The sequence below is a fragment of the Dermacentor variabilis genome, chromosome 6, assembly GCF_050947875.1.
Source record: "Dermacentor variabilis isolate Ectoservices chromosome 6, ASM5094787v1, whole genome shotgun sequence".
Lineage (NCBI taxonomy): Eukaryota > Metazoa > Arthropoda > Arachnida > Ixodida > Ixodidae > Dermacentor > Dermacentor variabilis.
Window position 1 is genome coordinate 142,213,223 of NC_134573.1, and position 24,102 is coordinate 142,237,324.

Sequence of the window (24,102 nt, forward strand, 5' to 3'; positions counted from 1 at the left end):
CCCCGACTGCTTCTCACGCTTCCCGGCAACTGCAGCTTATGTAACTGTAATGTTTACTGGGAAACGCTGGCAGCGAACGCTATGCACGAAGGCGAGCACCAACTGGATGGTGTTGTTGCAAGAAACGTTGAAAAAGGGGTCTATGTTCGAGTTTTTGCATAACAAAATTATATTTTCTTGTATATCCAAAGCAAAGTCCGCCGCTACCATGTCTGTAGGTTGTGTGTAAGTCGTACTTTAAAATTCTTTTTGACAGATTGTACTTTCAGAAATTGAATTAGTTCAGTAATGTCATTGTGCTACGCGGAGGCCCTGCGTGGCTGGGTATGCATGGTTCAGAATGATCCTTTTCACTCAAAAACAGTCGACACGGGATGCCGACACCAAATTTTCTGCGACATGGGGCCCTCAACGCAGACGCGTTAAAACTGTCGTCACATGCCAGTATTAACATGCATGCCGCTTGAAACAGGCGATCAACAAACAAGATGGCGGCCATTACATGTTTCCGGCGCACGCAATCACTTTCGACACTTCGTTGTTTTTGCAAACAAAAATGGTGCCGCCCACACAAATGTAATGTTGCGGTATTTTATGCAATTTTAGCGCAAAGCAATCACATTTGAGCATTTTGGAGCTGCTAGTGTTGCACGAGTAGGTAATATGCGGGTTACATTCTCGCAAATTTCGTTGATGTGGGATTGTAGTACCACAAAATTTTGTTAACGAAGTACGAAATGCATTGAATCCTACGGACATTCGGCAGGGATACAAAAATATTTCGTTGTCACGAGAATTTCTTTGTGGTGGGATTTCGTTATTGCAGGTTTCGACTGTACAATGTAATAAGCGGTCGCTTGAGAGAACTGAGAACTATGCACCGTGGGAGGCAGCTAGCTACAAACGGTCGTCTTTGACAATACAGTCGCCGACTGATTTTCCGGACTCCAAAAATTCGGACATGCTCGATTATTCGGTCTGCTTCGCGGCACTGCCATGCTCCTCATAGACTATAATGTATAACAACTGTCGAAAGTTCGGACACCTTGCAACCTCTTGTCTGATTTTTCGGACACTCTTTGAGCCAACTCGATCGACAGCACCATGCACCGACTCTGACCGGTGCATGGTTCGACTTGCTGAATGCCATTTTTGTTTTGAACGGAGCCTCCTTGCTGCCCCGTGAAGTGGTGCTACTGCGAATCCCCATTCATCATCATCGTTTCTGCCTGGTTTGTAGCTATAGCAGTTCCGGTCTCAGCGTAGTAAGCCACGTCAAGACAATCCAGCAGCTGATTTGTTTGTTTCTTCGTGCACGATAGTGCGAGTAGGCCACGTTTTTGTTTGTGCGACTGGTGTCGGCGTGACAGCATGGTGATGTTTCCTTTGTGTGCTGTGTGGAGGTTGCGGTGATGAAACGCGGCATACGGAAGCATCGCGTCAAGTGCTTAATGGCACCAACAGTGCCTGCGCAGACTGCGCTGGAGCATGCCGGCAAGCAGGTGCCGAGAGGCCTAGGATTTGTCGCCTTCCGATGTGCTCCCTAATGACGCCGAAAATGTTCTGCGGGGACCTGCGCAGTAGTTGCATTACGATTCCGGACACAGTCTCATTTGACAGCTTCGCAGATGCTGACATGCTGTGCTGACATGCTCAGAACTCGATGACAGCAAGATCATTCGTCAGGTTTCTGCTGCACCACCGGACGATGACTCCGAATCGGAAGATGACGCACCATGTGCTACACTGCTGTCACATGCGGATCGTGTACAAGCAGTGACTGTGCTTTCAGCCGCCTATAGTGACCGTACGACCCTCTCCGAGATTCAGGCTTATCTGATTGCGCGTAAACGAAACAGTGTGCAACGGTGCATTCACGATTTCTTCAAGCCTACTGCCGAGCCCAAATAAGTGCGTAGAAATAAAGGATTTCTTTTTTTTTTTCTTTCTTAATCTGCTTTTTCCGACACCTGTTTATTCGGACATTTCTGCAGTCCTCGTGAAGTCCGAAACACGGTCGGCAACTGTACTTTGGCAAGTTCTGATCATTGAGATTGCAGCTCTGACAACAAATGAGCGATGCCATTGCAAAAATAAACACGTTTCAATGATTTGGTGAAGAGAAAATAAAATATTAAGAAAAAGGATGTTTTACTTCAAGGTAAGGTGGTCAACCTATATTGGGTTTATAAGGTAACGGGACAAAAAAAAAGGAAGAGAGAGAGAGACGGAAAGTATGCACTGTTTTCTTTCTAACCGACCAAAGGACTCAAAGGGGGCACAAAGAGAAATATCAAGATAAGCTAGGTAGATGGATTGCACAGCCTTGATCACTAAGAAAGGATTTAGACTACATTTAGAGGTATGTGAAGAATCAACGTGTCCACATGATGTGACAGTAATGACATGCAAATGGAGGAAGAGGACAGGTTGTGCATGCACGACAGAGTTGTGGCTGTAAGAGAAGCACATGGCTGGTGAAAGAAGGGGGGAGGAAGTCTTGGTACCAAATTTAGGGAATATACAACGGCTGAACTCCCCAAGTGGTGTGGCACATCAACAAGACCACTTTTATGCTGAAAGTTTGTTTGAAAAAAAGAAAAAAATGAAAACAGATAAGGGCATTCATTATGTGAGTAAAAACGAGTGACACCTGTAAACATTGCCCTCATTATATTCCTGAAAGTTAGGAATGTGTATAACTCCCGCTCCCCCTCCTCGTCTGCAATTTGTAACAAGGAGAGCGAGAGAGAAAGTAGAGAGAGAGTTGGCAGGAGAAAGGCAATTTGGAATAAAATAAAGTGAGGGTATTTCAGTGGAGACGCTCCGGCCACATTCTCCTTCAGTACTTTTCCTGTAGCCTGAAGCGGCCCTCACCCTACATTGAAGGACCCACCTTCAGGAAGTGGCTTCGAAGCAGTGGCATCCAGGAGTCTCCGCATGAGTGGGTCACCACCTCGGCGCTGGGATGTCCTTTCCAGAAATTCACACACGGTGAGAAACGGTGCCAATGTCGCAGAAAGCTGTGTCTTGCATTCGGTGATGGCGAAGCGCAGCTGGGTTTTCGACACCAGTGGCGTGTTTTTGTTGGACGGCCCATTTATAAAGCGCATTGTCTCCCTGGGGGGAAGAAAGAATAAAAAAAAGATGCCGATATTGAAACATTCTCGCACATCCCACTTGCAAGCAAAAAGTATGCAGGTTGGCAACAGAAGAAGGCGTTGGACTAGTCGATTGCAATGTCTGCAGCAACATGCACATGACCAATAGAATGTCGGCTAAACTATTGTGCCACCTGGCACGATGCTCATATACTCTTGTTTCAAACTAACAGGATGGAAGAACTAAAGAGTAATTTAAGCTGTTTCTGTCTTGCCACCAAGCATAGACAGACATGTGCAGGAGAAATGTCTATCCACTTTTGTTAAGTCTATCACCTGCAAATCTGTCCTGACTGTACGTTTTACATATGTGAAATGCGATATTGAAATTATCCCGGTGTGGTGACAACGAAGACACCACTATCAGAAATAGTGAATAATTAATCTTGCATTTTACCAGGCAAACCCACGGACAGCAAGCAAAAGAACAATCAAGTAACAAGCGTAGCAGTAAGCACAGCTGGCATTGATCACATCTGACGTGGGCGCTGAAGTAGGCCCACCATTCATGCATGTGTCACCACACATTCCGGGGTCATTTTTATTGACCACGTAGAATTCATAATATACAACACTGCTTGCGTCACACATGTAATATGAATGCACACCACCTCGTCTAGTTCGCCCTTTTAACTCGGAGATTCCAAGAAGTGCGAAGTTCCACTTCACATGCTTTGCAGCACAGCTGTTTCCAATCTGCCACGCTTCCTACAACATAATTACTTCATACATTACAAGTACAACTTGTAGGTGTAAAGCTACATCAAATCACACATTTGTGCGCCTACGTGCTTCCAGCACGGGACACACTATGTTTTGGTCACAAGCGCACATGTTGCACTGTGGCTGCTTGTGGCAGGTACATGTCACTCTGCTTGTTCAGTGGTAAATATGTTTACATCTACAGTGCCTTCCATTAATTGTATCCTGCTTTGCGATATAAAAGCATGAGACCTAATTTCACATTGGATTACCCAACGTATACCCACAGCTTTCCTTTATGTGACACACTATTTTTTGGTCCTGAATGCAAGCAGTGAGAGAAGTCTCTCTAAGCCTTCAATAGTGTTGCCTGCTATGTATAAAACAAAGTACAGTGCCACTTCGTTTTACATTTCACTAAGTACAGTCACAAGCCTTGTGACCGTGAACAGGGAAGTGTGTTTCGCTTTGTACAAGCAGGACACTCTGAGGAACGACTAGAGCAATCTCGTAGTTTGTAGGTTTAATGGATGCACACCCCGATCATGCTTGAGCGTTGTCTGCTACAGTCCAAAGGCAGATCGTAGGTCAATGCACATGAGACTACATGTTTCATCATTTGCAGATGTTGCACGGCAGTGACGATAGCAGAAGACACATGAGCGTGACAAGAGAGCACACCAGCTGAACATATTATTACGGGGAGAAAATATATGCATTTACAATATATACAGATACAAGGTTGTAGCTCAGTGGCCAGGGTTAAGAGGAAGCTTTAGCTCGGGGGCTCCTATCTAAATACATGTAAAAGGAGAATTCGTTTTTCTTGGCAACCACTACACCAAATTTCACGAGGTTTGTTGCATTTACAAGAAAAACTTAAAATCTAGTGACTGTTGGTTTTGAATTTTTGAGTTAGGTCACCAATTTTTTATTAAAAATTGGCAAAAATCGGAAATTATCAGAACACGAAACTATCAAGTTTACAACTTTGTAACTCAACAACGAAAAATGATAATACAATTCTGTGAATTGCATCTGATAGTACATCTAAAGCGGACAAAATTGATATGTCACACATGAATATAAAAAAATTGAATAATATGGAAATACAGCTTTTGCAGAACCATTGTACACACCGTAACAAATTCACGTAAGATGTAAAATGACATCAAATTTGTCCGCTTTGAATGATCTAACGGATACCGTTTACAGAACCGTGATATCTGTTCTTGATGCAGAGCTATAAGAGTTATAAGAGCTTGATGCAGAGCTAGGAGTTGTAAACTTCGTGCTTCTATTTTTTTTCATAGTCGAATATTTGAAAATCTTTTCAACAAAATTCAAGCCCTAAATCGAAATTTTGCTTCCAGCAGTCACTAGAATTCTCTCAAATGCAACAAATTTCATTAAGATCGGTCCAGGGGTTATCTCAGAAAAACATTTTTGCATTTTACATGTATTTGAATAGGCAGTGAAGGAGTTGGGCCCAAGCTAAAGCTTCCTCTTAACGCCATCTACCGATCTTCAAGACACTTCAAGCTCATCGTTAAGCTCCCAACATCCTTGTGTCCACAGCGGCACAAACTCATATGTGATATTAACCCCCGGCGGCAAAAGCATCGCCTTGATGCTTCTTAGGGTGTCAAATCAGTGTGCAAGTTATAGGGCTTTAGTCACAAAACGTGCGACTAAAGCCCTATAGTCGCAAAACGTGCGATATCAGTTCTTGGTGGGGTAGAAGACATCGAAATCACAGGTGATATCTCATATGTGAGGCCGGTGACTTGGTGAAGAACTCCGTATGGCCCGACATATCGCGGCAGCAGTTTTTCGCAAAGGCTGATGTGACGGGAGGGTAACCAAAGCAGGACAAGTGACCCGGGGCTGGACTGAGCATCCCGACGACGACTGTCGTAATGGTGCTTTTGGATAGTCCGAGACGCCAGAAGACGGTCACAGGCAATGCTACGTGCTGTGGCCGCGCGAACGATGGCGTCGTGAGCATGAAGCGTGGTAGTGTTGGCATCGGAAGGGAGCAGCAAGTCAAGAGGCAGGAGTGGGTCATGGCCATATAGTAGATAGAAAGGTGAATAACCAGTAATATTGTGATGTGACGAATTGTATGCAAATGTCATGAAGGGTAAGGTGCAGTCCCAATCCCGGTGATCATCAGACATGTACATGGAGAGCATGTCCGTGGGTGTATGGTTGAGATGCTCAGTAAGTCCATTGGTCTGCGAGTCGAAAGCCGTCATGAACTTGTGGGACGTTGAGCAAAAGCAAAGAAGGTCGTTGACAACCTTAGAAAAAAAACAGCGGCCTCTATCAGTGAGTAGCTGACCATGATGTAGGATCACTGCACAGAGAAAATTAGCAACATCAGTTGCGCAGCTCGTAGGGAGGGCCCGCGTTATAGCATAACGCATGGTACAGTCCATCACAATGGCCACCCACTTGTTGGCCAAGGACGAAGTTGGAAATGTGCCAAGAAGGTCCAGGCCGACGTGGAAAAATGGCTCACTGGGGATATCTATAGGCTGAAGGTGCCCAATGGGAGACAATGGAGGCTTCTTGCGGCGTTGGCAAAGTTCGCAAGCAGCGACATAGCTTAGAACAGAGCAATATAGCCCAGGCCAGAAAAATCACCTGCACACACGATCGTACGTACGGGAGACACCCAAATGACCAGCAGTGGGCACATCGTACAATTGCGAGAGAATTGTCAAGCGCAGATGCTGGGGAACGACGAGAAGTAGTTCAGCACCATGCAGATTCATGTGGCGTTGGTATAAGGTCTCGTCCTGGAGAACAAACATATGGAGGGAAACGTTCGAGATATGACAATCGATGATGGATCGCGAATATGGGTCACAACGCTGCTCACCGGCGATGCGTGAGAAGTAGGGGATCAACAAAACGCAGGTACCTGCATCGGTTTCGGTACCATCGGGTGGGTCGACAGGATAGCGGGAGAGGCAGTCGGCATCCTTATGTAGCTGCCCAGATTTGTAGTACACGGAAAAGGTGTACCCTTGCAGGCGGAAAGCCCAGTGGCCAGGACGGCCTGTTGGGTCTCTGAGTGAGGATAGCCAACATAAGGCATGATGATTTGTCGTAACGGTGAAATGTTGACCAAACAGGTAAGGGCGGAACTTAGCAATGGACCAAACAAGGGCCAAGCGTTCACATTCTGTTATGGAGTAGTTGTGCTCTGCTGCTGAAGGCTGACAACTAGCATACGCGATCACACAATTGGTGTCCCATTGTTGCAAGGGACAAGATAGCGCCAATGCCATGGCCGCTTGCATCAGTGCGAACTTCTGTGTAGGCATGCGGATCAAAATGACCCAACACGGGTGGATTGATAAGGTGAATGATAAGCGTTGAAGATGCTGCAGCCTGGCCGGGTCCCCAACGAAAAGTGGTGTCCTTTCTGAGGAGGTCTGTGAGAGGACGAGCGATTTCGGCGAAGTTCTGGATAAATCACCGAAAATAGGAACACAGCCCTAGGAAACTTCGGACATCAGTAGAAGAACACGCAAGTGAAAACTCACTAACGGCATGAACTTTATCAGGATCAGGCTGGACGCCAGCAGTGTCAACCAAGTAACCAAGTACTCGTATTTGGCGGTGGCCGAAATGGCATCTTGCAGAATTGAGTTGTAGGCCAGCTCATCGAAAAACAGCAAGGATAGCCGAGAGTCGGTGGAAATGGCTCTCAAACGTCGGTGAAAAAAAACAATGACGTCATCAAGGTAGCAGAGGCATGTGGTCCATTTGAATCCGTGCAGAAGAGAGTTAATCATGCGCTCGAAGGTAGCAGGGGCACTACACAGTCCGAAAGGCATCACTTTAAATTGGCAGAGACCATCTGGGGTGACAAAGGTGGTTTTTTCGCAATCTCATTCATCCAATGCAATTTGCCAGTAGCCAGAGCACAAATCAATCGACGAAAAATAACTGGCACCATGTAAGCAGTCCAGCATGTCATCAATACGCGAAAGCATATAGACGTCCTTTTTGGTCATCTTATTGAGGTGACTGTAATCAATACAAAATCTCCAGGTATTGTCCTTCTTTTTAACCAAAACGACAGGTGACGCCCATGGACTGCAGGAAGGCTCGATAATATCTTTGGAGAGCATGTTGTCCACCTCCATTTGGATCACCTGGCATTCAGCCGCAGACACGCGGTAGGGCCTCCGGTGTATAGGAGGAGCGTCACCAGTGTGGATGGGATGAGTGACGACACAGGTTCGACCTAGCAGGCGATTGCCAAAATCAAAGATGTCTTCGTAGGACATCAGAATGCGGCGAAGGGAGTCGGCATAAGCAGGTTGTAGATCAGTAGCTATCATTGGTGTTAACTTGTCATTGCGTGAAGTAGGAGAGGCAGAAGCTGCAGCAATGTCGAATTGTGGTTCGGGTGTAAGAGCAGCTACTCAAGTCTTCCAAAGGGGACAGCACAGCAAGAGATACACCCTCAGGAAGGACTTGCAGACACAAACCAAAATTCAGAAGAGGAAGCCACGCTCGATTGTTGACAAGAGTTACAACTGAGCTTGGTAGTGCTATTTGACGTGCCAGGAGGGCGTCGCAAAGTGGGGACACCACGTAAGGACCATCTCAAAGTGGTGTAGAAGGCGACTTAAGGACGTAAGTCACAGCATCAGGTTGCAGTCAAACAATTCAGTAGAACGAAGTCGGGACTTGTGGTCGTCGGTCAGGTCGGCAGAGTAATGGGGCAGTTCAAGGCGAAGGGTGCCGGTTGCACAGTCAATAAGTGCTGAATGGGCAGTCAGAAAGTCGATTCCAAGAATCACTTCGTCGGGACACTCGGCCAGTAGAGTGGACAGGACTAACACTGGACGGCTGGCACTGGTAACCAGGCGGCGCACATTCCCATCACGGCTGTTGTACTGCCATTAGCTACTCGGACGGCAGGCGACTCGGCACGTGTCAGGACTTTATGGAGACGGCTGCGAAGATCTGATCACATCAACGACACCTGAGTGCCAGTATTGATGAGGGCTTGAATGGATACATCATCAACGAAAATTTCAGCAAGGTTCGGTCAAGCAGCAGGGGTCAGCGGAGGTTTTGCAGTCTGAGACGTCAATGCAGCCTCACCTCCGGGGGCTGCATTGCTTAGTTTCCCGAGAAGAAGCCCGCGTAGGACAGGGACGTCGAGGTGTAGGCGAACGGAACTGACGGCGTTTCGGCGAGGGCGAGTGGCTAGTGGGGTTTCCCAGAGCGGGAAGGCCGGCATGGTATGGTTCAGAGAGGGGCAACAAGAAGCGGAGGGTCTCGGTCGAAGCGGCGATCAGCATATGATCGAGGCAAAGAGTACCAGCGGCTACTACGGCAGTGGCAGGAGATCTGACCAGCCCGGGAGCAAGCAAAGCAAAGTGGCCTGTCATTTCGGTATTTGCCACTCGGAGCGGTTCCGATATCAGTTTGGGAACGACTGTCGAGGTGCAGCAGAGGCAATGACAGGAGCGGTAGGGGTGGGACGTGGGCGGACAGTAGACTGGATGTCCATGTTTGCAATTTCTTGGCGGACAACAGCTTGAATGAGCGAGATGGTCATGTCATGCGTATGGGGGCAGTGAGAACTTGGAGACATAGCCTCAAGTTCATGACGGATGACCTGTGTCAAGCTTGGTGTTGTAGGCAGATGTGAGGCTGGAGGGTCGTTGCAGGAGGAAGTGGCAGTCGTATTCAGAAATCGGTCAAAGCGTTGTACGATGTGTTTGCTCTTCGCTTGATCAAAATTACGGCATTCCTTAATGATGGACTCAACCGTTGAGCAGTTCCGGCAAAGCAGGAGGTTGAACGCATCGTCCGCGATGTCCTTCAAGATGTGTCCAACCTTATCAGCCTCCAGCATGTCCACATCCACATTATGGCAGAGCCGGAACATCTTGAATATATACGACGTACGATTCACTTAATGTCTGGGCATGAGACACTAGCTCTTGCTTGGCCTGCATTTGACCTCCCACAGGTCTTCAGAAAAGATCGCGTAGATTTTTGCTGCAGAAGTCCCAGGCGTCCCGAACCATACTTTTACGGTTCCTCTCAAGTAAAAGATCACGTTGGCCAGCAAGAGCATCCCACCTGTTTGGCTTACCGACGCGCTCATTTAACATCAGCCAGCCTTCGATGTCAACATTGCCAGTGCCGATGAAGATTCCCGGGTGACGTAGCCGGGTTAGCACTACTTCCGCTGGTGTCTGAGCGGTGGAGGCAGCGTCAGTAGCCATAATAGCAGAACTGATGTGACACCCGCTGCGACGATCCGGGGCCGGCTTGTGGCGAGATTACTCCGCACACCCACCAAAATGTTATGGGGAGAAAATATATGTATTTACAATATATACAGTTACAAGGTTGTAGCCCAGTGGCCAGGGTAATGCCATCTACTGATCTTTGAGATACTTCAACCTCCTCTTCACCTCCCAACGTTCTTGTGTCCACAGCAGTACAAACTCGTACGTGACAATATGAACAACGAGAATGCTCTGCCTGCAAAGGAGTGGCATGTGCTCCTGCATTCACTGTCATAAGGCTTGTGACTGTACTTGCTGTACAGTATGTATAACTGCTCTACCACATATTTTGTGTGCGTAATGTGATACCTGGCACTGCAGTTACCTACAAATTGTCCTTGCGTATTCTTCTTCAACCAACATTGCATTTAAACCTGACGAAAATTAATGAAAGCATTATTAAAAACATAATATGACCGATACATTTGAGCAGGATGAGCACCTTTGCAAAGATTGCTGTGGTAAGACTTAGGCTTCAGTAAAATTTAGTGGCCTTCCACTCTGTGAAGAAGGATAACGAGCGAAGCTGTATTGGGATGACTATATAGAAAGCTATATTGATTTATATGGTTGTTGCTACGTTGATTGAATAAAGACACATATATGTAACTTCATGATCTTTATCATTTTTATTTTGTCTCATTCATTACCACAGTTACCATAGCTTTGTGGTCGCTGTGGTACACTGCGATCGGTTGTACTCCTATGCTAGACATATTCTTGCCAAAGGTTAAATCTATACATGACCAGTCATGCGTGGTCGGCACATTGACGTCCGTGCAGCACTTAATTCCAAACCATTCCAACAGGAAGGATACAATCCACTTGCCGTTGGGGTGCGCTCAGTCAACATTAAGGTCGACGATTGGTGGGTACACTATTGCGTTTTATTATGCTTTTCGACCCTCCAATGGGAGCAAAGTAGCGCTGCCATCCCACGTTTTCTATATGACCATAAAGGTCATGCGTCACAACATGGTCGATAAGGTGAGAACATTCAGAGCGATCACCGCAACTTTCTTTTTTCTTTTTGCGCATACACACGGGTTTGTGCCAGAGGAGTTTTTGGCATACAGGCGACAGACAGGCGGACAAACGAATCAGCCAGTCATATACAGCTTCGCTGTAAAAAAGTCGACTCACCCTAAATTTAAACCTCTTGAGAGATTTTCTTCAGAGGTAGCAGAAATATAAATGGCCTACAGTTGAATCATGGGCCATTACAGGTGACACACATTACAGCAGCATTAATCTCTTTCTCCTTTAGTGTGTTCTTCGCACAATTGTGACAATTCACTCATTAGCCATGCATGACCAGCTGAAATCAATTTCACTGCAAGGCTTAACATCCAGAAGCTGTACCGCAGGTTATGAGAGACATTGCAGTAGAGGGCTCTGGATTATTTTTACCACCTGAGGTCCTTTATTGCGCATATTTTCATGTTCCACTCCCACCTGAATGTGGCCACAGCACCCAGGAACCAAATCCAAAGCCACCGAGATCTGTCTGCAAGACCAACCAGCCTCTAGTTCTCTACCATAACAGAATTGTGAAGGTGCGCCACACCTGTTCAGCAGCACTGCCAAAGCTCAGCTCGCCTTGCTGGTCACTGGTGTCTTTTCAAGACAGTGCCTCACGCTGCCTCGCCATTACTACTCGTAGCGTCCTTGAAGGAACAGGCTGCCAATAAACCTATTATCAATTGGCGGAGGTTTCTGGAGCTCCCCCACCCATAAGGGAGATAAGAATTGCAAACAAAAAAAACACGACCCAAGAATCACTCACACTGACAACATCTGAGCAGCGTCCTGGAGGGGTAAAGACTGGCGCCATGTCCTCAGTGACACCCAGCACGATGTCAACGTGAGCGCACGTTGGCCGGGGTCGGTCGCTGAGAGGCCATCTTGGTCCTCGACGTCTCTCACGAACTGTTGAAAAGCAGCGCATGGCCTCCCACCTTCTGGCTGTTCCCACTGCCTCTGCATTGAACAATGGGCCGAAAAGGGGTTAAATGGGTTGCAACGGCAAAAATTTACAGGTTAACTTAGCCCTAAGCCTAACCCCAATGAAAGCCTAATGCGAGTGAGAAACACTGATGAGAGACTATGTTACACACGAAACACCTCTGCCATTTCGTGGGGTTAACAACACGACAAAAGCAGTGAGATAATACTAATGGTGAATTCCACTGGCTGATCTACACTGGCTTCTCATGTTCCTTTATCTGGCCATTTCGCATCAAAGCACTGTGCTGCAAACCACTCCCTCTTGCTCTGCTGTCAGGACTTTGATACCGCCATAACTTGGAAGGCCACCCTGCATCACTTTCATCTGCCGAGAGGACAAATTTGTCCAGTTTTAGTGCTTCATGCCCAAGCGTTATTCCGCGATAACACATTTCAAGCACAATGACTGCACTTTACCAGCCTGTAGCTCTTGATCAGCAATCTTCAACACCCAATCTTCAACACCCCAGGCCACCACAGTAGAGAAATTGAGTTGATAAGGTGCCTCAAAAATCATAAAAAGTAGAGGCGGGCAGGCATATACCTACGAAAGCAATATTTATTTCGGTATAATTAGGTACCATGCTTGTATTTAGTGAAAAAACACAGCTAACCATCAGAGACAAAGAATTAGTTTTAGACACAAAATGACTACCTAATTGTCCTTAAAAGAAAACTGCACAAATAGCGATTCAATAACTTTGGAGCCTGGTTGCACACAAACTTTCCAAGAAAGAATGGCTGCTGTACAACTAGCTTTCCAAAAACGCCAAAGAATTGGCAGCCGAAAAAAGATAAAAAGTTGTGGGAAAAGAAAGAAAAAAAGTTCCGAAGGACTCGTGAGCTGTTGACCCATGTGAAAGGGCCAACTACAAGGAAAACATCACACTAGGTTGTGGCATATATAAAACTGCTATATGACTGCCGAAAACACTAAATGACAAACTGCAAGAAATTAACAGGTTATCATATAGGCTTCCACTGCGAAACTGAAAGCAAAGCATGAATTGTGAGCTTTGTTTCACCACTGCTTCAATAATGTATGTTCTCTCACTACTGATAATTCACATTCGGTCGTTGTGAAATACTTGGTTAGTTTTGAATATTCGAACATACTCGAGTTCGAGTATATTCGAGTTCCTTCAAATGCTTCGAATGTTCCTTCGAGTTCCTTTTCAAATGCTTGCCCAACCCTAACAAAAAGCAATCTCGGTAGAAATATTCGCAAGCAGCAGTCAACAACAGTACATTTTCGTGTGCAGTGACTATTTTCTGACAGGGTAGGTCCCGACTAGCAGTTTTACACACCCCAAACGACAACTGTAGTGGCACTGAACTGATATGGTGCCTTGAAATAACCAAAAATAAAAGTGAACTCCGTGGAAACTTGATACCAGTTGCAGAACCTGCAACCCGTGACAACTCCCAAGGCAATTCAACATGGAGAACTTGCGTTTTCAACAGGATGCTGGTATTGATTTGTAAAATCTAGGCGCTCACTCAAGGCTTCAGAGGGCTGCTCCAGACTGACTAGTGGCTAGTGCTCCAGACTGACATTGTATTATTCGTGCTGATATGCCGGCAAGGGGGATGAATTAATTTTGACCAGCTGGCCTTTTTTTCCCTCCAATATGTACCCAAGCTTGATAGATTTTGCATTCCACTGCCATCGGAGTGCATCTGGTGCAGCCAGGGATCAAGCCCATGACCTCGTGCTCAACAGTAGAAACAGTTCGAAGAAATGTGTCCCTACAGCAACGTTCATCTTTTTGTCTGCTCACATAGAGTGCACTTGACTAACTGGACAATCACAAACTATCGCCAAGTAAGTGGGAAAAAAAATTATAAACAAATAAAGCTCTCTGTGCACTAATCCTTACAGGTGTGTGATCTGAACTATGTTATTTGGAATACCAGTGCAGTGCAAAACAAGGCCACGAGAAGAGCATGTGAACACAGAGACGCAGCGCCATGTCTGTTCATACTGCTCATGTGTCCTCGTCTTGTATACACTAGTATTCCACGATGGCATACCAATAAGCACACTGCGGATCTACAACTATGCTAGCACGCTACTTTGTTTTTTTTTGCCGTTTGCAGGCTTATGAGAAAAGCTTTGACAGCACAATATACTACCTCTCCTTTGCGCAATGAGAGCTCTTCCTGTGCATCTCTCTCCTTCCCTTTATACCTCTGTGCTCATAGGCTCTAAAGACTAATATTATTTTCATAGAAATCTCGCATGCTGCAACCATTCAAACATAAAAATCATGCATAGAACGTATTTTTTTACTGTGGAAGCACATTTCCAGCTCATTCTGTTATTCTCAAGGTTTTAATTCTGTTGTGTGCTTGCACCACGTTTGCTTAGATCAGCGACATTTTTTTTTTCAAGTTTCACTACTAATCAGTTCCATTACGCAGTTTCCGTCAAAGAAAACAAAGCTTCATACTTTCTTCTTGCACTGTGTACTTAATGAAAAAGATGGGTACAAAGACAACAGCAGATGGTTGCGCACCATTCGTTGCCATTGTCTTTGTTTCCGTCCTCATCATTAAGTACACAGCGCAAAAAGAAACTATGAACAGCCACCAACCAGTCCAATTCATCGCTCTTTTAAAACAAAACTGTACAGAGTATGTGTAGTGCTAACTAAATATAGATGAGATTTGGACAGCAACACCCACTGTAAGCTTGCTTGTCCGGACCTTGACAGTGGACAAAGTTTCTGAGCAGTCAGAGAATTTCCTATCAGAAGCAAGTTTTCTGGGGAGAGATTAATTGCCACAGAGTGCTGACAGCAGATTGGATCTCAGTGTCGTGCTAGCTAAGAAGCATGAATCTGTCTTCCACTGAAGCAATTCATCACAGTGAGATTACATGCCAAGCATCAAAAGGTGCACCCTTAGAAACTGCTTGTGACGCTGAAGGAATCTTCTGTTGCCTTTTTGAATCACGTAATCACGTACGTTTCTGACCACACAAACACTGACTACAACTCTCTGTCTTGAACATTCCATCCACAGGGTTAAACAGGCATTGAAATGGACTAATCCAATTAAGTCAGGTAATGAGTCAGCTTTTGAGTTCATATATCCTGCTGAGGCCTTAAGACAGTTCAGGGACATTATCACTTTTCAATTCAGTTCTTACTACTGACAGGCATGTGTTACAAATGTGGGAAAGAATGCCACTGTTAGATGCCAGAAGCAGCGCCTCCATGCATGTAAACAAAGTAGCCATCTCCTTATGTTTGATATGGTTAAAAGCTGCTTTTCTTTGCATAAACAGAGAAATAAAGATGTAACGCTGAATGGCAGGTTGCCATGGCGACACTGCATTCTGGATTTATGTCATTTCACACTATTCAAAATGCACTTCATGGTTGCTTTTTGTCATATGTGACGACAAAACGGTCTATGTCATTCTTCTCTAAAGTTGGCATACAGAATATGATTAAACCGCTTTTATATAGTTCTGCCTGCATCTACCATCATATCAAGGGTGAATGTTAGATAATTATCTCCTGGTTAAATTCACGAAGGACTCAAGGTAATGTGTTGTTAATTGCACAGCGGTTCTCAGGAGGCTATGTTTATTAACACAGATATTTAGATTACATCAAGTGTGACCAACTTGGATGGGCAAGCCACTACCTGACACATGCAGCGCTGGTGAACACACAACTGCAGTCAACACTTCAATTAGAATTAGGTTGAATGAGCATTGAAAAAAAAATAATGTGACAAGGCAATACAGTTTTGAAGCCCGATGTCAAAAGAAAGCATTTCTTGAAGTCATCTGAACTTTAGAATTATACTTTACATGTGTTCAGTGCAACTGTGCACGTATGGATATATATGCTGGTGAAAGGACACAACAGAATAAAGCTGAAACAGTTTTAGATGGTGGATTATTTTCCCAGTACCTTATCATCTGGTCTTCGACGAGGAGGGAGAAATGGTTACTAGCAGAGAGAACAAAAACCAAGCATCACTTTAACTCATGCTCTAACCCTGGCACTGAAATCAATATGACATCCCAGACTGCGCAATTCTGCACACTTGAATTCTTTTTGCCTAGGAAAAGCCTACTCAACATTTCCAGGGTCTGTTCTCATACATTTTCTAACGAACTAAATACTCATTATCCTATTAAAAACAAATTAGTCCCAGCCTCCAACATACACTGTCAAAATACAATTGCATTCAAGGCAGCTGGTGCTGAAATTCCCAATATGGTGCAAACAGCTTTCTTTTCTCAAGTCCTTTTTGGCACAGCAAGCATCCCCTCACTTCCAAGACTTCACCGTCAAGCATGACTGACCAATCTAGCTTCACGTCCTGTGTTAGTGTACCTTTAAAAAAAAAAGATCAGTTCTTAGCAGTCACAGCTGGGTGCTTTGCAATAAAACAGCTCTAATTAAGTCTGTGAACACTTTTACAAATAAATGGTGAAAGAATTCACCAAACCGAGCTGCAGGACAGTGTGCTGCCGATAAATCATAGAAACACATGCTTGCGCAACCAAATGTGGAAACGCCACATCTGCTTGGTTGGAGCAGGAGCCTCTGGCACAACACTCCCCTTCACTTTTAATGTCCCCACATCGCTCTCCGTACATCTTTATGAAGCATTTTGCAAGGAACATGCTATTAGTTACACAAGTCGTGTAAGACAAGATCTTTGCTGCACACACTGTTGAAGTAGTCCAACGGACAGCTAAAAAAACTGAAACAAAGTATGGGTTTAAAATCCCCGAACCGTACAGTTGGTTATGAGAGATGCCGTAATGGAGGGTTCCATGTTAATTTTGACCGCCTGGTTTTCTTTAATGCAAGGTTTGTGCATCAAAGAACGTTTGTGCAATAGATGGACAGCTAGAAGGTGTCACAGAGTCGAGGACGTCCCTAGCCAGCTGAGGCAATTTTATTCCAAATGCAAATAAACAGACAGCCTTCACTTTTTGCAAACAGCAGCTATGAGCTAATGAATGGGCCGCATGTGGCATTCAGTTCGCATGAATTTCCAACAACGATCATCCAACATAAAGAATTGCACGGTAACATGAGGGAACTGAACGAGAGCTTATGAATCTTCCAAGCCATGCACTCTAACCACTACTCGACGTGCACCTTGCGCTGCGATCAACTGTTACAAGCTGGGATACTAAGTGACAAGTGTCTGTTACCCTCAGCAGATTCCTTGAGCTGCAGAGAATGGTGCAGAATGGGAAGGAAAGGGCAGTGGAATGGTGGGTGTGACAACAGAGACGAGTAACTAATGGGAAAAGAAAACTTCGTAGCAGCTTTTGCTATTGAAGTATACGCACGGAAGCATTCTTGGCAACAGGCGAATGGAGAGCCACAGCCTTCACGTCAATTGACGAAGGCCAAGAAGGCAATAAGCCGTAAGAACAAGTAGCTCAGCATTGGTTGCATGTTTTTTTAAATGTCAGACAAAAAATGGTGCAGCAGCTTGAAAAGATGTGGATTGGAAAAGAGCTGCAAGAAAACACCTTGCACGTGCTGTTCACGGTAATTAGGTGAAAGTGTCACTGGATCCCACCAGGTTTCTTTTCCTTTCATATAGTGGATTCTGTAAATGCAAGAACTCCTGGCATCACTTACAATTTGTAATGATAGTCTACTGCAATATAATGTATTGGGCAACACCTGTTAAGAAATTCGCCTCCCTCGTTGCTTCAATTTTATTCCAAGAACCAATGCTGCAGCGTTCAACATTAACAACCCCTTCTGGCCTGTTGTCGCAGCTTTGCAACATGCCAGTTGGCCCCTCCATCTGGATGGAATACTTAGGCGAGAGAAAGCTCTGACCTCCGACACCATGCAAAGTCATGTTAAAAAATGCGAGCGCATCGCCACCTATCGTCTAGAAAGTGAACTCTACAGAGGGAGCTTCCACTGAGGCTGACCGAACCAAGAAATCCAGGCAAATGTATCCATACAAGCACACAAATTCAAAGCTTTTACCTTTACAATTCCAGGAATTTTACAAGCTGCCATCTGATGCGAGACAGTTACCCGTCCTATTCAAAGGACATCATATAAGAGAGACTGAGAATATAAACACATCAATAATTAAGGAACATCTTTTGCCTTTATTGCAGGTTCCTGTAGTGCCCTTCTGCACTCCTTCATGTGATGCCCTTCTGCACTCCTTCATGTGATGCCCTCAGGCCTTGGAAGTATGTCAAAGAACTAAAGAAACTTTTTTGCTCAAGCACCCATTTTCTCGCTTCTTGCTATGAAGCCTGTGAACCTAAGAGCAAATAGTGTGAGACTACTTTAAAACAATCTCACAAAGATACAACCAGAACCAAGTAAGCGTGAAATTCAAGATATCAACAGCACCATTGTCCACCAAGCAAAAGCCAAACGCTCAAGCGCCAAATGCAGTATGGACGGCAGCGCTGAAAACAGCTGATCTCTGGGCTCTCTGACAAATTCTGAACTGCCTTCCCCTTGGAGCAGGCAAGTGAAAAAACATGGCGCATAACCAAAGAGAACTACGCGGGTTGGATCACTTTCTGTTTGGGTGCAGGCGTTGTTCCTAACCCACATCAAATACAATATGACTACTTGTCACAGAATTAAGGCAAGTCATCATTTGTACAGAATATGCACATTTGTAAAGAACGTGTCGATATAAAAGCACCAGATTGAAGCTCAAGACAGATTACTGCAGAAATGCCTAGCGAAACATGGCTTTTTGATGCTTGCCAAGGAGCTTGTGTAATCAACAAATTCATGCCATACGCTTCCACTGCAGCTGAAGAGGCACGGCAATTGTCTGCAATCCCCGTGGCAATTCAATTGTGTACACAGGCTATGAGAACGTCTAATTTCAACCAAGTACAACCAGTAGACCCATGAAAGTGACTCATTTCTAGCACCCCATTATTGTATCACAGCAGAGCTAAATTTACTAGTGATCAGAAAGGCTGCTTATTGAGTCTTTCGAAAACGTTGATGGGCATAAAATACTGACGATAATAAACAATCTTAAGGTTATAAAACATACAAGTAGGTTGCATCGGCATTGTATGAACACTAGTCATTCAATAGCCATCTGCGAAAATGAGCATGTTATACATATATTGTAAAAGAAATATGGAAATTAGAAAAAATAAGTGAACCAAACATAGGGGATCTATTAATGCTGGCAATCGCTCGATGTGCGTTTGACATTTATTGAGAATAGGTATAACACGAAAACAGTTGTAACAACAACAAAGAGTACTTTGCTATTATAGTAGTCACCGAGCAAGGAGACAAGATAACCGACGAAAACCTCGTAAAAACCTGGACCCCCTGAAGTCTTTTATCCGAGATATAAAGCGTTGTTCCAAGCTGAATCGACGAATGCCAGCCGAATGCATACGCGAGGCGAAACACGGTACGGGTACGTTTTGTCCGTGGGGGAAAAAAATATATTAAATCAGACATGCCTGCAATGTGGCGAAAAGGAAATTATGAACGGTGCGCGATCAATAGGCACGATTCTGCAAATCGTTTCGCGCGTTCTTCGCAGCAAGCGTTCATGACAGAGAAGTCACACAATCGACATTTGTGAACAACAAAATATGTCGGCCCTCATCTTATTCGCGACCTTTTCAGAAGCTACCGCGCGCACCGCGGCAGGCAGACATTGCGAGACGATAAAAACGCCAACTCCAATTTGTGTTCCACTGAATCGCAGAGCCAAAACGCAAAAAGGCCGTCGCCTGCACTGACATTACCGTGCTTTTCCGAGGCAGCGAATGTTCCATAATCGACAGCGTCTAGCGCTGTATCACACGATACCACGCAGGGAGATCGTAATTCAACACCGTCCATTAAAATTTCTGCATGATGGCGATCGCGAAACGGGAAGAAAAATACCGCGCGACGATCACGGACCAGCAACGCTAAGAAATAACGAAACGATGGGTTCGGAAGGTCTCTTGAATAACTGCAAATCCAAGCTAGAGATTTAGTGCTACGTTCAATAATTTATGATATGGGGTCATAAAACAGGCTTTGCCGCGCCGACTGCAGAGACGCTCGCCATGAGGTAAACAGAAGAGAAAACATACAGGGTAAAAGAGGAGTAAAAAGTAAAATAGCTGTTGCCAGCGGGTAATTAAAGCACAACTTACTAGCACACAAGAGGGACAACTAAATGTTCATTTAGTAGTTACCAAGCGCTTATCTATGCACGCGGGACTTGTTTCGATGCCACGCGAGTGCGGACATGAGCATAGCTACCTGGAAAGCGATTGTCCTACAAGAGCGGACACCATTTTATAAAATCGCGCTTTAGCTTCGATCACGCAGTTCGAGTGGGACAGTGCGTAACATTTCGGCACGGGTGTACACAACCAACCAAGAGTGACTCCAAACACCAAAAACTAAATTTAAACTTTGCTGTCAAGGAACATGTCGGCACCACTCGAGAAAAATCGTCACGCCCAGCTATCATCGCCTTATAACAAGTTCCTGCAACATTGCCGGGTCGCAATCGAGGCATCGTCGGCACAGGCAGTGTCCGCTTGTATTTCGGACGATCGGATACAGCGAAAATGAAAGTTCGCGATATGACGCAGGCGATGCGACCGGCCTGTCGGGCCGCGTCCAAACCCCACAACAGCGCCTGCTGATGATTAAGCCTACTGTTTCAATAACAAATAAATAACTATTTAAACTACACACGACGATCAAAGCGTGTGGCAAGCAAAGATGCCTGCCAGGTTCACTACGAGCCACAGCCACGTGAGACAAAAAGTAAACATACCTCCGGCAGGAGCTCCTTTGCATCCATCGAGAACACTTCGCATCGCTCCTGTCTTTCCCTCGTCGGAGCGGCAGACTCCGCCGCCATATTGAGATCCAGGCTTGTCACGAAGCGTCTATCATCTCATTGGCCAACCGGCAAGATGAAGGGTTCCCATTGGACCCAGATTGTACGATGGCGCATTCTCATTGGATCAAAAAAGTATCATATCCGGAATGCATAGTATTCAGCAGAGAAAACGGCGAGGTGACCTACGAGACACTCACGAAATACTTCCAAATTACCTCGTAAGACAACTCCGCGTACCGCGGAGAGAGTTGCCTGCGCGCTCTAGGCATCCTTAGGCTTCCGTAGCAACGGTGGAGCACCACAGAGCAGCCGCTGGCCGTCACGAAACAAATTAAAACATGTTGTTCTAAACGCTGCCCCATCCCACGTTCTGCACCTCAGAAGTTCAACACGGCCCCCTAACGGTCAAAGATACGATGATGTCTGCACTGCATTCGGGATGACGGAACACAAACAAGAAATAGAAACGACTCCCAGCTTTCCCAGCGAGGTGCGTGCTGGTGCCCGAGCTACGCTGCTTAAAACTGCGATTAATTCGTCAGAGACCTCTGGGTGACATCTTCGACCGTGGGAAAAACGAGTCCGTCGCTTTGCGGAGATCTAGCTTGAGACACCGTCGTATGCTCGGCGCGCATGTCAGAAAATTTCGTTTTTCCTAACTGGACTCTCGAACATTTCGGGTTCCGTCCAAATAGTCATCTGTGGCGCACATGCATTTAGTGGCGGGTTCGTACGTTGCCGTGTGGCTGCGCGACGGGTGTGCGGTGGAGGAGTGGGGTGGGAAGAGCGCGCGCGCGAACTTTCAAAACGGGCTGCTGGGGAAGCGGGAGAGGAGCGCACAGTGCGAGCGCTCCCGGGCATCCCAGCTGAAGACCGGCTGTGCAGCATCCCTCGGAGGGGATCCGATCCTCCCATTTGCGCGACCACAACACCGGAGAGGAGCGGCGGCGCAAAGGGGGGGTTTCCGGAGGGGGGGGGGGGGAGCGTGCGTGCGGCCCGCTGCCGCGACGATCGTGCGTCGGCTCTGACGCGTCCAGCCACCGCTGGGAGGCGATAAGCGCGGAGTGCGCGCGAAGCGCGCGCGCGCGCGAGCGCTCAGACGTGCGTTTCTAGTAGCGTGGCTAGCGTAGGCCCGGCGGCGCCGATGCGCCTGCCTCTCTTGTCGGGTCTCCCTTCAAAACGGCGCCGGTAGTAGCGGTTCCGCGCTCGCCCTAAGCGCGACGGCTGGCCTCCCTCCGTGGGGGTCGGTGCGCCCCCGAGCCACGCGCACGCCAGTACAAGCGCAACAGATCGCCGCCAAGCTTGGCTCCCTACCGGCGCGCGCCGCGGCGCCCACGTGTTTGGGTGCCTCCCGGTCGCGTGCCAGCTGACTCGCGTGCCGGCCCCCCCTTTCTTTTCGCCTCCTCCCCAACACAACGCGCGCTTGTAGAACAGCGCTTGTCCGTTTTGTCGCGTCGCGCCTTCGCGCGCCGCCGCTACGACGCGGCCGGCTGCCCACTCCTCCTCTTCTCCGACACCTTCCTTCCTCGTTGGCCGCTTCCTCGTTTCAAGCGACCTCGCCGTTTTCGAATTGGCTGCCTCGTGCCGCGTTCAGTACCTTTGGCGCCATACGACGTCCGTAAATGTCCTTAACTGGGCCCCCCTCCCCCGACCTTCTACCCCAAAGAAAGGAGAAACCCTACTTACTGCACGTCATTGGACACATAAAAGTTAAATTGAAAGGATGTCCCAGGGAGTCGCAAGCTGTTCTGAGCATAAGCTAACCTCATGCCAACATATCATACTGGGCATGATGCGACCACTTCAGTTTAATGAAACCCACTACATTTACACTTGAACATCAACGCGTGTTCTTGGCTATTCTGCATAAACTTACAAAGTATTTGTCAGTAGCATTGCCGGAGGTGGTTCGCATTTCGAGCACCAACTCAACTTCAGGAGCTGTGTTCTCAGTTGATCGCTATTGTAAATGCCACTTTCAGAGCACATTCACTTAGTAAGCCAGTGGACAGGGTGCCCAACACACCATCAACACATGTTGCACTGGGACATTCACGCAAAACGTGAAAGTATCCTTCAAAGTGATTCACCCAGAATACGGTCCTAGTGTATAGCTACTTCCTTATGGTCACCTTTAAAATGAATTTATGCCTGAACCCTCTAACTCCAACGTTGCTTCGAAAGAAGTTTACAAAAATCAGTTTTATTAATTCCAAAAAAGTTACTGCACATCATATCCTGATTTGAGTGCGGCTTATTCCTTATATTCTCCCGAAATATTAATGAAAGACATTGGCTCTGCAAGGGAGACTTTCTCACAGTACAAATACAACGTTCGAGCGCAATAATCTGAGCAGATGACAACTAATGGAAAGCATTGAGGAAGATACTAAAGCGTTGGAACTCAAATCCACAACATGAACTGACTTGGCAGCTGCAGCTCAGACCAGTACAGCTCGTCTTATCAATATTGAGACGAACAGCTAGGATGAGTACAACACGGGCTTCGTGGTCGAAGGGTTAATGATCGTAAAGTGGTTTAGTTTATTCATGCCAAGCTATTCCCCACCTGTTTCAGACAAGTGTAGTTAACCTGGATTCAGTACTTTGCCACTTTGAATATATTTTCAGTGATATGCCTTTGTTTCATCTCATGCAAATAGCATTTTATTTAAGCTTTCAAATATATCTCGATACAAAGGAGCAGTTAAAGGGATTAGCAAGTGCTTCAGCAAAAACACACCTCACAAAGTGGCTTCAGAGCGACTTTGATAAGTCATGCCAGGAGCATCAGAAAAACGTAGCAGAAATGCAACCTAGAAAAAGCAAGAGGGATAGGAGAATGGCAGGTTGCCATGTCGAAGAAGCTGTGAACCAAAATGCAAATTTCTTTCTGCAGGATCCCTGCTCCTAAACCTGCATTTACAGTATACTGCACATTGCCTTAAATTTTCTTTTTTCAAAGTTCATTCGGAGGCGATTACTCAAAATATTCACTCTGGATATGAAGTCCTGTGCATGTGAAACTGTAC

General features: G+C 46.1%; 1 protein-coding gene across 1 annotated transcript in view; it reads right to left on the reverse strand.

Annotated features, from left to right (window-relative positions):
- The window catches only part of LOC142585362 (uncharacterized), a 37,271-nt gene extending 15,629 nt beyond the window's left edge, over window positions 1–21,642 (reverse strand). The window contains exons 1-3 of the mRNA XM_075696075.1: window positions 21,002–21,642; window positions 11,985–12,178; window positions 2,897–3,120 (exon numbers count right to left, since the gene is read on the reverse strand). Of these exons, the coding sequence (XP_075552190.1) occupies window positions 2,897–3,120; window positions 11,985–12,178; window positions 21,002–21,088 (505 nt within the window). The 5' untranslated portion in view covers window positions 21,089–21,642. The remainder of the gene's footprint in view (window positions 1–2,896; window positions 3,121–11,984; window positions 12,179–21,001) is intronic.
- Window positions 21,643–24,102: the final 2,460 nt, after the last annotated feature.